General features: G+C 50.7%; 1 protein-coding gene across 2 annotated transcripts; it reads left to right on the plus strand.

Annotated features, from left to right (window-relative positions):
- Positions 1 to 337: 337 nt before the first annotated feature.
- RHBDD2 (rhomboid domain containing 2) lies at positions 338 to 12,450 on the plus strand. 2 transcript variants are annotated; one of them, XM_045875564.3, is made up of 4 exons: positions 338 to 595; positions 2,388 to 2,795; positions 8,758 to 8,908; positions 11,468 to 12,450. In XM_045875564.3, exons 1-4 carry the CDS (start codon positions 409 to 411, stop codon positions 11,823 to 11,825), a joined length of 1,104 nt encoding a protein of 367 aa, XP_045731520.1. In that variant the 5' UTR covers positions 338 to 408; the 3' UTR covers positions 11,826 to 12,450. The 2 variants fall into 2 exon arrangements, with proteins under 2 accessions (XP_045731520.1, XP_045731521.1); XM_045875565.2 differs by lacking the exon at positions 338 to 595 and adding an exon at positions 2,164 to 2,317.
- The last annotated feature ends 1,771 nt before the right edge of the window (positions 12,451 to 14,221 follow it).

Below are 14,221 nucleotides of genomic sequence, written 5' to 3' on the forward strand. Positions count from 1 at the left end.
TTGCCATTCAACTGAATTACTCAGGGCCCTCCCCAGACCTCAGCTTCCTCATCGGCGTAATGGGGATAAGCGCAGATAAGGCAGGTGCGTGCGCGTGCGTGTGAAAGGGCTCTGTAAGCCGCAAGACACAGAATTCATTCGGGATCTGGAGCGGAGATGATGAAGTCCAAACCCCCGCCCGGCAAGCGGTCCAAGCACGGCACTTGTGCGAGGCCCCAGCGTTGCACGCTAGAGGGCGCTGCTCCGACTCCCTGCGGCCTGCGCGACCGGATTGGGCAGCTCGGCGCGGGGCGGGGCCTCGGGGAGGCGGGGCTTCCGGCCGCCGCCGTCGCGGTTGCCAGGGGAGACAGCCGCAGGGAGGCGGAAGGAGCCGAGGATCAGCCTGCGCCGAGAAGGGGCGCAGGAGCGATGGCGGCCGTGGCGGCCTCGGAGTCCGCGTGTCGGAGTTGGTCCTTGCGTCCCGAGGTGCCATCCGCCACCTTCTTCACCGCGCTGCTCTCGCTGCTGGTGTCCGGGCCCCGCCTGTTCCTGCTGCAGCCGCCCCTGGCGCCCTCGGGCCTCTCGCTGCGGTCCGAGGCCCTGCGCGACTGGCAAGGTGAGCGGGGGCGGGGCCGGGCCGCGGGGGCCAGCCCTCTTCCTCCCACCTCGCCGGGCCCTGGGCCCCGGCCTCCTCGCGCCCGCGCCGTCGGGGCTCACCTCCAGCCGCTCCGCCCGCACGTCGATCTCCCCGCCCGGAGCACCAGCCCCGTATCCCGCGTCCTTGTCCCTCCAGAGCCCCATCTTCGTCATCACTGTAATCCTTCCCTACCCGAATTCGTCCCCTTTGCCGGCGCCGCCCGTCTGGTCAAGGCCCCGCATCCATTCGCTAGCAAACCGGCTTCGTTCACCCAGGCTCGCTCCCCGAGGATTTTTCCTCTCCCCCTCCCCGTCACATACACACCGACGTTTGCTGGAGGGCCTAACTCCCCCCTCCCCCCGCCCCCTGGGAACAATGTTTCTCTCTCCATCAAGACACTTGAGCATCGTCTGTGGCTACCCCTAGAAGCGTCCTGGCCTCTTTGGGGTTTAGAATTTCTTCTGCTTCCTCGTGTGCATCTTAACCCTGACTCTGATTCCCAACTCCTTGGGGGGGGGGGTGGAGGGGGGAAGAGGAGGCATCTTGTGCCTTGGGAAAGGTGTTTGTATCATCTACGGCTGAGGAATTTTGCAGATCGATTCAGTATAAACGTCCGCTCATGAGAGACAAACCTAGGCTCTGTCTCTTCCCCCTTCTTTTCTGGGGAGGAAAATGGGAAAATTGTATAGCTTTTGTTGTTTCGCAAAGCACACTCACGAGCATTAATCTTGATCCCATGACGTAGGCTTTATTATTCTCCATTATTTAGGTGAAACAGGCTTTAATGTGGGGGAGTCGCAGAGCTATCAAGTCATGCAATTGAGACAGCAACAGGTTTTTTTTATTGTGTGTTGTTTTGGAACTGGAGCCTTGGGGGTGTCTAATACCCAAACCGTATAGAGTTGCTTCTAGAATCTTCACATTTATACTGGAATTTCAGTTTGTACTTGGACTGATTTCAGCAAATAATGAAGTACTCTTGAGATGATGCAGCCTTACAGAGATGGCTTGAGGCGTAAGGTTCATAGCCTGCCTCCCTGTTCAAACTGTTCCACCCGCCCTGGATACACAGAGCACATCCTTGTAGACAAATGCAAAATGTCAGTGTCAACGGAGCTCCCCTTACCCCCCTTTAGTTCACAGCTTCTCTGAGTGTGGGGTTCATGGGCATATCAAGCATTGCTCTACCTGTAAGATTGGATACGCGCTTTCAAGGAAGACTTCTGAGTTCTCTATATAATTAGTGATAGTTTTATGATCTTTTTAGGTACAAAATAATTCATGGTCCCTTTTTTCTTCCTCTGAACAGCCACTATGGAAGGAGAGGTCAGGATTACAGCCGAGGAGACTGGCACAAAGAGTGTTAAGTGACACCCACTCAATCCACCCTGAAGCTGTTACAATTAATTAACCCTCAAACTGCCCGGTGAGATAGGTCAGTATTGAAACCTAAAAAAAAAAAAAAAGGATTCTAAAGCACATTACAAATTCAAAGACCATCCCATGCTAAAAAGTGTTATTTTTTTTTTCCCCCCACGTGGAACTAGTCACGGACTTGCTTCAGGTCCGGGAAAGAGCAAGGATTGGATGTTCACAGCTCTCCTTTGAGTCTTGGGTCCTTCACTATTGCCTCCCCCTGCCTATTGTGGCTCCTGGCTGATTTTCGCTGGCCCTGACAGCCAGCTACTCCCCCTTTCCAAGGTGGGTTGTAACCTGGCTTGCCCTCCTTAGAGCCCCCACTGCCAAGCCTCTAACCCTGCTCCCTCTGCAGTTTACAGGCTGGTGACGTACATCTTTGTCTATGAGAATCCTGTCTCCCTGCTCTGCGGTGCTATTATCATCTGGCGTTTTGCTGGCAATTTCGAGAGAACCGTGGGCACCGTCCGCCACTGCTTCTTCACCGTGATCTTCGCCATCTTCTCTGCTATCATTTTCCTGTCGTTTGAAGCTGTGTCCTCGCTGTCGAAGCTGGGGGAGGTGGAGGATGCCAGAGGTTTCACCCCCGTGGCGTTTGCCATGCTGGGAGTCAACTCCGTCCGCTCTCGCATGCGGAGGGCCCTGGTCTTTGGCGTGGTCGTGCCCTCGATGCTGGTGCCGTGGCTCCTGCTGTGTGCCTCCTGGCTCATTCCCCAGACCTCCTTCCTCAGTAATGTCTGTGGACTTGGAATTGGCCTAGCGTGTATCCTTCCTGGAAGGCAGTTGGAGGGTGGTGACATGCCAAAGAGTGAACCAAGTTGGAGGGCCGCGGGGCGGGGGGGGGGGGGGGGGCGGTCGCAGATAGAGCCATCAGCTCAGGTGGAGGTAATCTAGATTCTAGCTTCAGCTTTGAAAACCATGGGGTCTTGGGTGGGTCACTTCCCTTCTCTAGGCCAGAATTTCCCCATCTGGAAATCAGCATAGCTAGTTACCTCCTCACGCCAGCTTAGCACTGCCAGTTTGAAATATTCTGATTTGGGTTTTTTTCCCTTGTAAACTGAGGTATAAACCTACATTTGGCTAATGATGAGAAGAGGTTTCATTGGAAGAATCTGAAATACCCACGAGTTCGAGATGTTCTATGAAAGGAAGAGGAAACAGGTTGGTTTGGTTTGGTTTGGTTTAGTCTTTCTGTCAGAAAAAAATTTTTTTAAAAATAGGCTCTTATGGGTGATTAGGAACTTAGGATAAGCCTTGCATCACTTGTATAATATTATGGCAGTGACAGGTGATGGCGGGGGGGAGTTCTAAAATACAGTGTGGGTTACTTTTTTTTTTTTTTAAGATTTTATTTATTTTAGAGATGGAGAGGGAGAGTGGGGGGAGGAGCAGAGGGAGAGGGACAAACAGACTCTGCTGAGCGAGGAGCCCAACGTGGGGCTCCATCGCACGACCCTGAGATTATGACCTGAGCTGAAATCAAGAGTCGGACACTTAACCGACTGAGCCACCCAGACACCCCTTTTCTTATTATATTAAAAAAAATGTTTGTAAGTAATCTCTACACCCAACATGAGGATTGAACTCACAACCCCAAGATCAAGAGTTGTACACTCTACCGACTGAGCCAGCCAGGTGCCCCAATGTGGGTTACTTTTTTTAAATATCAGAATTGGTAGTGTTGGATGTTGAATAGGGTACATTCCTAAAATCTCTTTCAATCTGTGATTCTGTAAGCTATTAGGGTAGGTAGTGTGTAAATACACACATAGTTCATTTATCTTACTCTAAAATTTTAATTTTGTTAATTTTGAACCTGTTTTTTCTAATATATATATGAAATCTAAAGCTATGAACTCCTCTGTAGGCACTACTTTGGCTGTATCCCACACATTTTGACGTTGTATTTTCATTTTCATTTAGTCAGAAGTATTTTCTAATTTCCCTTTCTAAAATCCCTAATCCCTTGGGATTTCTTCTTTGATCCACGGGTTATTTACAAATGAGTTTCTTAATTTCTAAATTTTTGGTGATTTTTCAGGTTTCCTTTTGTTGATGATTTCTAATTTCCTTTCATGTGGTTGGAGAACTTTCTTTTTAAGATTGTAGTCCTTTTAATTTGTTTTCTGGCCCAGCATTTGATAGATCTTGGTGAATGTTCCATGTGTACTTTAAAAGAATGGGCATTCTGCAGTTGGTGGGTATAGTGTTCAATGTCTGTCAGTTAGGTCAGGGTGTTGATGTTGTTCTAGCCTTCTATACAGTTATACTGTTCTATCAATTACTGAAAGGGGACTATTGAAATCTCCAGCTAAAATTGTGGATTTGTCTATTTTTTCCTTTCAATTCTTGTCAGTTTTTGCTTCAAGTATTTTGAAGCTCTATTATTGGATGCATACACATTTAGGATTATTATGTCATCTTAATGAACTCACCTTTTATCCTTGTGAAATGACCATTTTAATCTCTGATAATATTCTTTGCCCTGAAGTCTTTGTTTTCTGATATTACTATGTAGTTATTCTAGCTTTCTTTCTTAAAATTAGTATTTACATGGTATCTATTTTTCCGTCTTTATATTTCTAATATGTTTGTGTCCTTATATTTAAAACATGTTTTGTGTAGAGAGCATGTAGTTGGTTCTCCAGTCTGACCATCTCTGCCCTTTTTTTTTTTTTTAAGATTTTATTTATTTATTTGACAGAGAGAGAGACAGCTAGAGAGGGAACACAAGCAGGGGGCAGGGGAGAGGGAGAAGCAGGCTTCCCGCAGAGCAGGGAGCCCGATGCAGGGCTCGATCCCAGGACCCTGAGATCATGACCTGAGCCGAAGGCAGACGCTTAACGACTGAGCCACCCAGGCGCCCCCCATCTCTGCCTTTTAAATGGCATGTTTAGCGCATGTACATTTAGTATAATTATTGATATGGTTGAGGTTAAGTCTTCCTGCCTGCTCTTTGTTTTCTCATTGTCCCAAAAGTTCTTTGTTCCTTTTTTCCTCTTTTCCTGACTTCAGTTGAGTATTTTTTAAAGATTTACTTATTTATTTATTTATTTGAGGTGGGGGAGGCACAGAGGGAGAGGGAGAGAGAAACTCAAGCAGACTCTGCATTGAGCACAGAGCCCAACGCAGGGCTTGATCTCACAACTCTGAGATCAGACCTGAGCTGAAACCAAGAGTTGGATGCTTAACAGACTGAGCCACCCTGGCGCCCCTTCAGTATTTCATTTTTTTAAAGATAGGCTCTTATGGGTTTGCTCTATTTGCTGTTAACTATATCTCTTTGTCTTATTTCTTAGTGGTTGCTCTAGAGTTTGCAATATACATTTTTAGTTTATCACAGACTACTTTTGGATAATTTACCACTTAGTATATAATTTAAGAATCTTACAGAATTGTATTTCTGTTTTTCTTCTTTCTATCCTTTGTGTTATTGTTGTCCTACATTTTATTTCTGCTGTTGTCATAGGTGTTATAAACCTCATAGTATATTACTATTCTGTTTAAATAGTCAATTATATATTTCTTAATTTAAAAAAAGCAACATTTACCCACATATTTACCATTTCTAATCCACTTCATTCTTTTTTTTAAAGATTTTATTTATTTATTTGAGAGCAAGAAAGAGAGAGGACAGTGGGGGGGAGGGGCAGAGGCAGAAGCAGACTCCCCGTTGAGCAGGGAGCCCGATGCGGGGCTCAATCCTGACCCTGGGATCATGACCTGAACCGAAGGCAGACGCTTAACCAACTGAGCCACCCAGGTGCCCCTCTAATTCTCTTCATTCTTTTGTGTGGATCATAGTTTCCATCTGGTATCATTTTCTTTTTGCCCAAAGAACCTCCCTTAACATTTCTTATATATTGTGTACACTGGTGACAAATTCTTGGCTTTGGGTTCTTGAAAATGCCTTTATTTCACTAAATACAGAATTCTGGCCTTCTCTGATCTTCTTTCACTTTTAAGATGTCATTGCATTTCTTCTGGTCTGTATTGTTTTCTCATGAGAAGTCAGTAATTCTTATTGTTTTCCTTATATAATTCATTGTCTTCCTCTGGCTCCTTTCACAATTTTTTATCATTCTTTTTCAGCTGTTTAATTATCATGTACCTTTGTGGTGATTTTCTTTAAGCTGACCTTGCTTGGAGTTGATCATTGGATTTTGGATCTGTGAGGTTAGAGTTTTTATTAAGTCTAAAAAAATTAGCATCACTATGTCTCCAAGGTTTTTTTCTATCCTATTTTCTCCTCTCCTTCGAGGGTACCAATTACACATATGTTAGACTACTTAGTATTGTTCAGTGGGTCTCTGAGGCTTGGTTTACTTTTTTTTTTTTTTTAAGATTTTATTTATTTATTTGACAGAGACACAGGGAGAGAGGGAACACAAGCAGGGGGAGTGGGAGAGGGAGAAGCAGGCTTCCTGCTGAGCAGGGAGCCCGATACGGGGCTTGATCCCAGGACCCTCAGATCATGACCTGAGCTGAAGGCAGATGCTTAGTGACTGAGCTAGCCAGGCACCCCGGCTTGGTTTATTTTTTTATTCTTTTAGCTTTTTTCCACTCTCCATTTCAGTTTGGATAGTTTCTGTTGCATTGCCTTCAAGTTCAGTGATCTCTTTTTCTTCGGTATATACTCTGCTGTTAAACCCATCCACTTAGTTTTTTATTTCTCGTGTTGTATATTTCAGCTCAAGAGGTTCTTTTTTTTTTTTTTTTTTTGTAGTTTTCATTTCTGTATTGGGATTCTTTATCTGTTCCTTCATTGTGCTTGTTTTCCTTTAAACCCTTCATATACTTAGATATTTGTGGTAGCTGTTTTAAAATACTTGTCTGTTAATACCATCTTCTCTATCATTTCTGGATCTGTTTTTGACTGATTTTCCTGCTGAGTATGGACCTGTTTTCTTCACATGTCTCGTAATTTTTTAGTTTACACTAGACACTGCAAATGCTGTGTTATCGAGGGCTGAGTTGGTTGTTGGTTTTTGTTTTTGTTTTAACAATGTTGATTTTTTGTGTTTGTGTGTGATAAGCAGTTAATTTACTTGTCAAAGCATTACCTTTTTGGAGGTCTCCTCTGAATGCCCTGGATGTTCAGTGAGGTCTCTTCACCCTGTCTAGTTAGAACTCGAGCATGTCCCTGCCCTGTGTAAGCTCCAGGATAGTTGCTGTTCCCTCAGTAGCTGCTCTTTGCCTGGCATGAGGAGTCTCTGCCCATGTGTGTGCACACTGGTATTCAGCTAAAGACTCAGGTACGTTTCTGGAGCTCCTTCCCTGAGCAGCTCCCTCCTCTCTGTGACTCTGACCTGGAAATCCCAGGCACTTTTTCCTCTCTGAACTTTCTCTGTCTCTCCAGCTCAGCAAAACACACCATTCTCTGCTTGGAGTCCCCTTTCGATACCGTAGTTTGGAAAGTGCCTCCAGACACTGGAAAGCCAGCTCAGTCTTGAGGCTCGCTTCATTTGTTTCCCTTGTCTTCAGTATCACAGCCTGGCACACAGTGTTTGCTGTCCAAAGTCTGAAGACAGTTGTGTCTTATATTGTGTAAAATATTGTGTCCCGGCTTACAGTTATCTATGGTGGGAGGACTAGTCTGGTACCATGACTTCTTCAGAGTCCAAAGCAGAACAGATGGTTAAGAGCGTTCTGAAGTCGTCAGCCGGGACAACTTTTGACTTCCTCACAGCACTGGTTATCATTGGAAATCAGTCTTTGGAAGTAATACTGCCCTCCCTGAAAGAACACAGAGGCATGCAGGGTCATTTTTGGTTATCACGGTGACCAGGCGCTACTGCCATTTGGTGGCCGGTGGCTGGGGACGCTGAATGTCCAATAATGAGTGGAAGAGTCTAGCCCAGCAAAGGCTTGTCTTGCCCAACTTGCCAGGAGCATTCCAGTGAAGAACACTGCCTCAGGAACAGCTCCCAGGGCCTCCTTACCTTCTCTCCACCACTACCCTCTTCTAGCTGCTGCTGCTTGCAATTTAGGGTTCAGCACACACCTCACTTTCTAGGGAAAGCCTTCTCGGTCTCCCTACACTAGGTGAGGGTCCCCAGCCTGATCTTCCGGTGATCAACATTTGCTTATCACCACTTCCTCTACCCCAGTTACTTCCTCCTTGTCTGGCACTCGTTCCTTAGTTCCTGGTGTATCACAGGTGCTCACTAGGTATTTATGGATGGGATGGATGGATGGGCAGACGGACGAAAGCTAAATCTTTATGGCTGCCTAGGCAGTGGTGGGTTGACACAGGTCAACCAGGGTGCCCTCAGATCACTTACTGGGGGTGGTGACCATGTGGGGGAAGTGTTGCCAAAGAGGCCCACACGAGGCTCGCTTGGTCACATGGAGGCAGGGTGCCTTCTGTTTGGAGGACAAACGGACAAGAAGATGTCAGTCCCCACAGAGGGTATCGAGACAGCCTCCTGGCTCATCCCACTGCAGAGACACAGGCGTGTGCTGGCGTGACTGTAGCAGTTGGCATGGGACGGGTTAGCACGGGGCAGGCGAGGCATCATCTGCCCTCCTCGACTGCCGGGCCGTGTTCCCTCTGAGGTGCAGGGCATAGAAACTCAAGCCTTGGTTTCCCCTGAGCTTCAGCTTATGGTAGAGCGAGTGCTAATCCCCCTGTGGAATAAATGTGGGAACCTGTGTTCTATGGGGAAGTGTTCGGCCCTCCTCCCTTGAGCTGTCTCCAGTTTTACTTAATACACCAACCTCAGATGGCCTCACCTACTGCTATTCCATCGACCTCTCAGAGCGAGTAGCACTGAAGCTTGACCAGAAGTTCCCCTTCAGCCTCATGAGGAGGATTTCGGTGTTCAAGTACATCTCAGGCTCTTCAGCTGAAAGAAGGGCAGCCCACAGCCGGAAGTAAGTTACAAAACTCTTAACACTTGTTCCAGGGCCCATAGAGAGTGTGACTGGTTCAGTATCGCAGGAAAAAGGGATAGGGTATGTACAGTCCCGAGCCCAGAACGTGCACGCACAGATGTCTTCTGAGTGCTCTAGATCCTGCCCAGCTGCATCTGAAGTAGGGACTGAGCCGAAAGGGGGATGGGAAGGCATCTGAAGTGCTCACGTATACCCCTGAGTGACTTGGGACAGACCGTGGGAGGGAATGGCCCCATCAAGTGTTGTTACCAGCCCTCAGTGCTGCCCAGCACCCCGCACAGGTCCCCCTGGGCTCTGGTATGGAGCCCTGGTGAGAAGCAGGCAGTCCGCATGGCTGACTAGGCGGCTGGGACGTGAGACAGCGCAGGACCTGAGAGGTAGCGTTTTCTTGGCCGCCCAGCAAGAGAAGGTAAGGTTTCGGGTCTTCCAGACCAGGCTCACTAACTCCATGGAAGGTGCTAGGCAAGCCGCCCAGGCTTACGTAGCCTCACTCTGTCCCATCAGAGAGGGGGCCCAAGGAGGACAGGAGTCTCTTTAGGTAACACAGGCAGGAGAGCCCCATCTAGAACTAGGGTCTCTTCTTCCAGGTCCTATTCACCCCCTTTCTGCTGTTTCCCCACTGCCGGCCTCTCTGTCCTTCCCTGGGTGCATCCATGCTGAGACTTCACCACATAGATTTTCTTTCCTTCAGGGTTCCCTCCAAAAGAAAGGACTTGTGTGAAGTTCAGGTGCTTTTACCTTCAACCAGCTGTGGAATAGAGTCTGAGCTCCATGCTGGCCTGGACGCAGGGTTTAGGTTGAATTGGAAGCTGCTGTTTGTAGCTTATTTGAGGAGGCGGATGCCCCCCAGCCTTCACCAGCTCAGGGCCCTTTGACCATGTCTTTAAAGGCGGGGACATCAGGGGCGGGGATGTTGGGGGGTACTGGGAAAACCAGGAATACACACTCACCCAATTTCAGGCAAGTGATCCCTGGGGTCTAAATATGTGGGAGACAATTGAAATTTAGTTAGGTGTATGGAGGCTTTTAGGCTTTTAATTGCTGTTCTCATAGACTGGAGAGGGGACTTCAGGGGTCCTTGGGTACAAGCTCGCACCCTGTGAAGGAGCCCCCTCTCAGACAGCTGAGGGTGGTTGCCTCAGCCTCCTGGCTGGGGGCTCATCTCCAAGGCAGCCCCTGACGAGAAAGTTCTTCCATGCGGAACAGCAGCTGCCTCGCTGTAACTGGGACACTTTGGTGCCAGGTCTAATTCTGTCTCATCATGATAGACAGATCTGGGGTCAGGGAAGTGGTGACCCTTCAGGTCCTTCTGTGTCCCTCACATGGCACATATAGAATGCCTCATTATCCTGGCCTGCTACGGGCCCCCAGAACAGAACATAATGTCTCAGTTGGCCCGACAATGGGACACAGGTATTACAACGTGCGTGTTGTTTTTGGCAGTTACACAGCGGTCTGGACACTTTTGCCTCCTGGAGGCTCTTGGCGAGCTTCTGATAATCCAGATTCTCTGCATTTCCAAGAATCTCAGAAGAAGTGAGATGTTAATGTTACGTGCTTTGTTCCTGTACTTAAGCAGCTGATTTGATGGGTTTTTTTTAAAAGCTTTATTTATTTTAGAGAGGGGTGGAGGGGGAGAGGCAGAGGGAGAGAGAATCTCACGCAGACTCCCTGCTGAGCTTGAAGCCTGACGCAGGCTCGATCTCGCGCTCCTGAGATGACCTGAGTCGAAACCAAGAGTCAGACGCTCAACTGACTGAGCCACCCAGGTGCCCCCTTAAGCAGCTGATTTGTCAGGTCAGGTTTTAACTGAAACATGTATGGATTCAGTCCAGTCACCTACCACAAACACCGTCGTATTCGCCATCATTCTCCATATTTGAAACTCTGTGCAGAAGTTCAGAGGATAAAACCCTTGGGCTGTGTCTCCATTTGTGGTCCCAGCCACACGTGTCTGTGGCGGGCCGGGGTGGGGGGTCTTTCATCTCCAAGGGCGCAGCTCCGCACATCTGGCCTGTCAGTTCCTGCCGGCCAGGACTTTGAGCTGTGCGTCTTCACTCCCGAAGCCACAGGTAGAAAACCTCACAGCAGACAAGGCCTGGGCCCAAGCCCTGTGTTACCCCACTCGAGCCCTCCTGCCTTCCCTCCCACAGAAGTTGGCCCATTCTCTTTGGGTAGCATCACTGAGCTGGCCATAGAGACAGTGACGGCTGCGATCCGATCGGTCCCATCTCCGTCTGGGGGACAAACTGCTGCAAGCAGTTACGCCTCAGGTGGCCTTAGTCATGAGCCCCGTGTCCTTTCATTCTACAGGCTTACTGCGGGACTGAGTGGGCCCTCCCCTCTTGGGCATGTTTTCTGACTGGTTGAGCTTAACCTGTCTCCTCACTTGGTACTTGGGGCTAGTTACAGAAAATGTCCAAAGCAGGTTGTCACACAAAGTGGTCCGGTGACCCCGAGCCTTTCTCACATCCAACGACTACTGAGGGCCTGCGTGTTACCAGCTGAGTGACCATCTTCTCTCTTGTTCCGTTCCAGGCCGAACCCCGTGCCCGGCTCCTACCCCACGCAGAGTGGCCACCCTCACCTGTCCCCGAGCCACCCTGTCGCCCAGATGCAGCAGGCCAGTGGCCAGAAACTAGCTGCCTGGCCGGCTTGTGCTCCTGGCCACATGCCCAGCCTGCCTCCGTACCAGCCAGCTTCTGGCCTATGTTACGTACAGAACCATTTTGGCACAACCCCCAACTCCTCCGGCGTCTACCCGGCTTCCGCGGGTGCCTCCCTGGGGGTCCAGCCCCCCGCCCCCCTCAACTGCCCTGGCACGGTGTATTCGGGGGCCCTGGCCACCCCAGTGGCTGCAGGCTCCAAGGAGTGCTCAAGGGTCCTGATACCCTGACAGGGAATTTCTAGGGAAGTCATCTCACATCTTGGCTTTCTGAAGAAGGCCCTCTGTGAGCGAAGCTAAGATTTTCTCGACAAAAAATTATTTATCGAACACCTCTATGTGCCAGGCTCTGTGTTGAGTATTTTGATATGTATCCCTGTTCCAGTCCTCATGACAACTATGTGAAGTGCAGTTTATCGTCCCCAGTTTACAGACGCAGAGGGCGAGATGCTCTGTGATTACGTCCCGTAGTTCTGTAGCCGCCCCGCTGGGCTGCTTGGCCCCTGGCCCAGGGCGCCTCCCACCTGCCGCCCTGCCTCCCGAAGAACATCTGGGAGAAGAGCGCACTGGGGTGGTCAGTGGCTGCCAGGGGCTCGTTCTAGCTCTGTGTTTCCTTCCTGTCTTCGTGTGTGGTGCCCTTGGTTCTAGTGTCCGTGCGTCTATGTCTGCCCTTCGGGAGCTCCCAGCCCGTGCGCTTGGCAGTCCCGGGGCCCGTGTAGTGTTGCTCCCCTACAGTGACCACCCCCCGCCGCCAGCCTTCTGCCCCAAGAGCGGTGCAGTGGGCCATGGTGAACCGCAGCAGCATGCTGATGGATCCATAGTGTTGATTACCTTTGTATAAAGAAACCGCCTCCAACCGGCTCATGGTGCGTGGTGTCTCTGTGGTCTGGCTGGGGCTAGAGAGGGCAGAGTTGGGGCAGCAGCAGGGTGGGGTGTGATGGCGAAGACAAGTGGATCAGGTTGAACCAGGCAGACGACCTCCACCCGGTGGAGATCTGACACGGGGGTGGGGGGCGTGGGGGGGGTCGAGTGGCAAAGGAGCTGGGATAGCTGAAGGGGGAAACAGGAAGCTTGGACAACCCTAGGATTGGCAACAGCGGGAAGCCACTGCTGCCCCTAGGGGGCACCTCCAAGCTGGGACTGGGCAAGGAGGGGTTGCCTGGCACGACCTCATCCCAGTGCTGGCCTCTGAAGCCAGAGGCGCTGAGAAGAGGCTGGCCCCTCTGCCCATCGTCTCATCTACCATCAGGGCTGCCCGTGGGCCAGATCCGCCAGAACGCACTGGCAAGTGAGCTCAGGAAATGGAGTTGGCAGGGTGAGCCCCTCTGATGCAGGGCAGATGGAGGATAGGAATGTGCCTGAGCCCACAGGTGCCTGCCCGGCCCGAGAACTGTGGCTTCTGATGAGCCAGCCATCGGCTGGAGCTCCCTGCGGCCGTCAAGAAGGCATGCCGACTGGCAGGTGTTTTCATAGACCTTAATGATGTGTGACCTTGATCTATTCCAGAAGCTGGATGGCCAAGTCTGGGCTGGCTTTTTAATAGGTCCTGGGTATCAGAGGTGAGTAAGACACACCCACAAGTGCACCCAGCCCAGTGAGGGCCGGGCGGTGACAGGCACATACCGGGGTGGCCTGCCCTGGGTGAGGGGGGTGGGGACAGATTGTCGAGTAGGATTCCCCGGCCGAGGAGTTGGGTGCCCTGACTGCAGCTGAGAGTTGTGGGTGGTCCCAGAGCAAGTCTGGCAGGACCCAGCCTGGGGCCTCTCTTCTCCAAGCACAGGGTCACTCGGTGGGTACAGGCTGCTATGTGTCCCCTCAATGCTTTCCCAGTCCCGGGCCTGTATCCAGCAGCAGGCGAGAGGACCACCTGCTCCCAGCGTGACGGGGTCACTTCCCTGGCGTAGGGCCTTCCTGCGTGGACGGGCTGGCAGGTGCTATGGAGGCTGTGGGCCATGGACATGGTCGGGCTGGGGGGCCCCGTCATGGGTCCCCGAGTCACACAGCTGGGAGGGGCCTCAGAGGTCATTCAGTGCCACCATCTCCTCCATCCCGCTTTTACTCGTGGGGTCCCAGGGAGGCAGGAACAGCTCGGGCCGCTGCAGCAGTTACTGCTCTGACTCGTGCTTCCACGTCCGTGTGTTTCCTGGAACTTTCCTTGGTTTCGCCACGGTGCGTGGCTGGCAGCCTGGAGCCAGGGCAGAGGAGGGCTGTTCCCCCACAAAAAACAATAAGCATGATCTATTTTCTAGGGCCTGGAGGGGGTCCCAAGCCCTTCCCCATTTACCTGTTGGATCCAGCCCCAGAGCACCTGCTGTCCACGAACACTGAGCGTATGCCAAGGCCGTGGCTAGAGACTCAGGTGAAGGCAAGCGCACAGGCCTGGCGCTTGATAAGTAGCTGTTGAATGCATAAATGAGCAGGGGATCCCTGCCCTCAGGGAGCTCAGGGGTGGGAGCGATGGCCAAACATGGACTTGAAGGTCCATCGGGCACTCGTTGGAGGCTCCCAGACCAGTCTGGAGAGCTGGAAACCGGTTGGATGCCAAGCACATGCTCTTCCGTGGAGGGAGGCACTCACGGCGACTGTTGTTAGCATGTTCAGCTTAAGGGAAAGCCATTATTCCCTGC

Source organism: Mirounga angustirostris, unplaced genomic scaffold (genome assembly GCF_029215605.1).
Source record: "Mirounga angustirostris isolate CCGP_5_RB_7025 unplaced genomic scaffold, mMirAng1.0.hap1 SCAF_5, whole genome shotgun sequence".
Taxonomy (NCBI): domain Eukaryota; kingdom Metazoa; phylum Chordata; class Mammalia; order Carnivora; family Phocidae; genus Mirounga; species Mirounga angustirostris.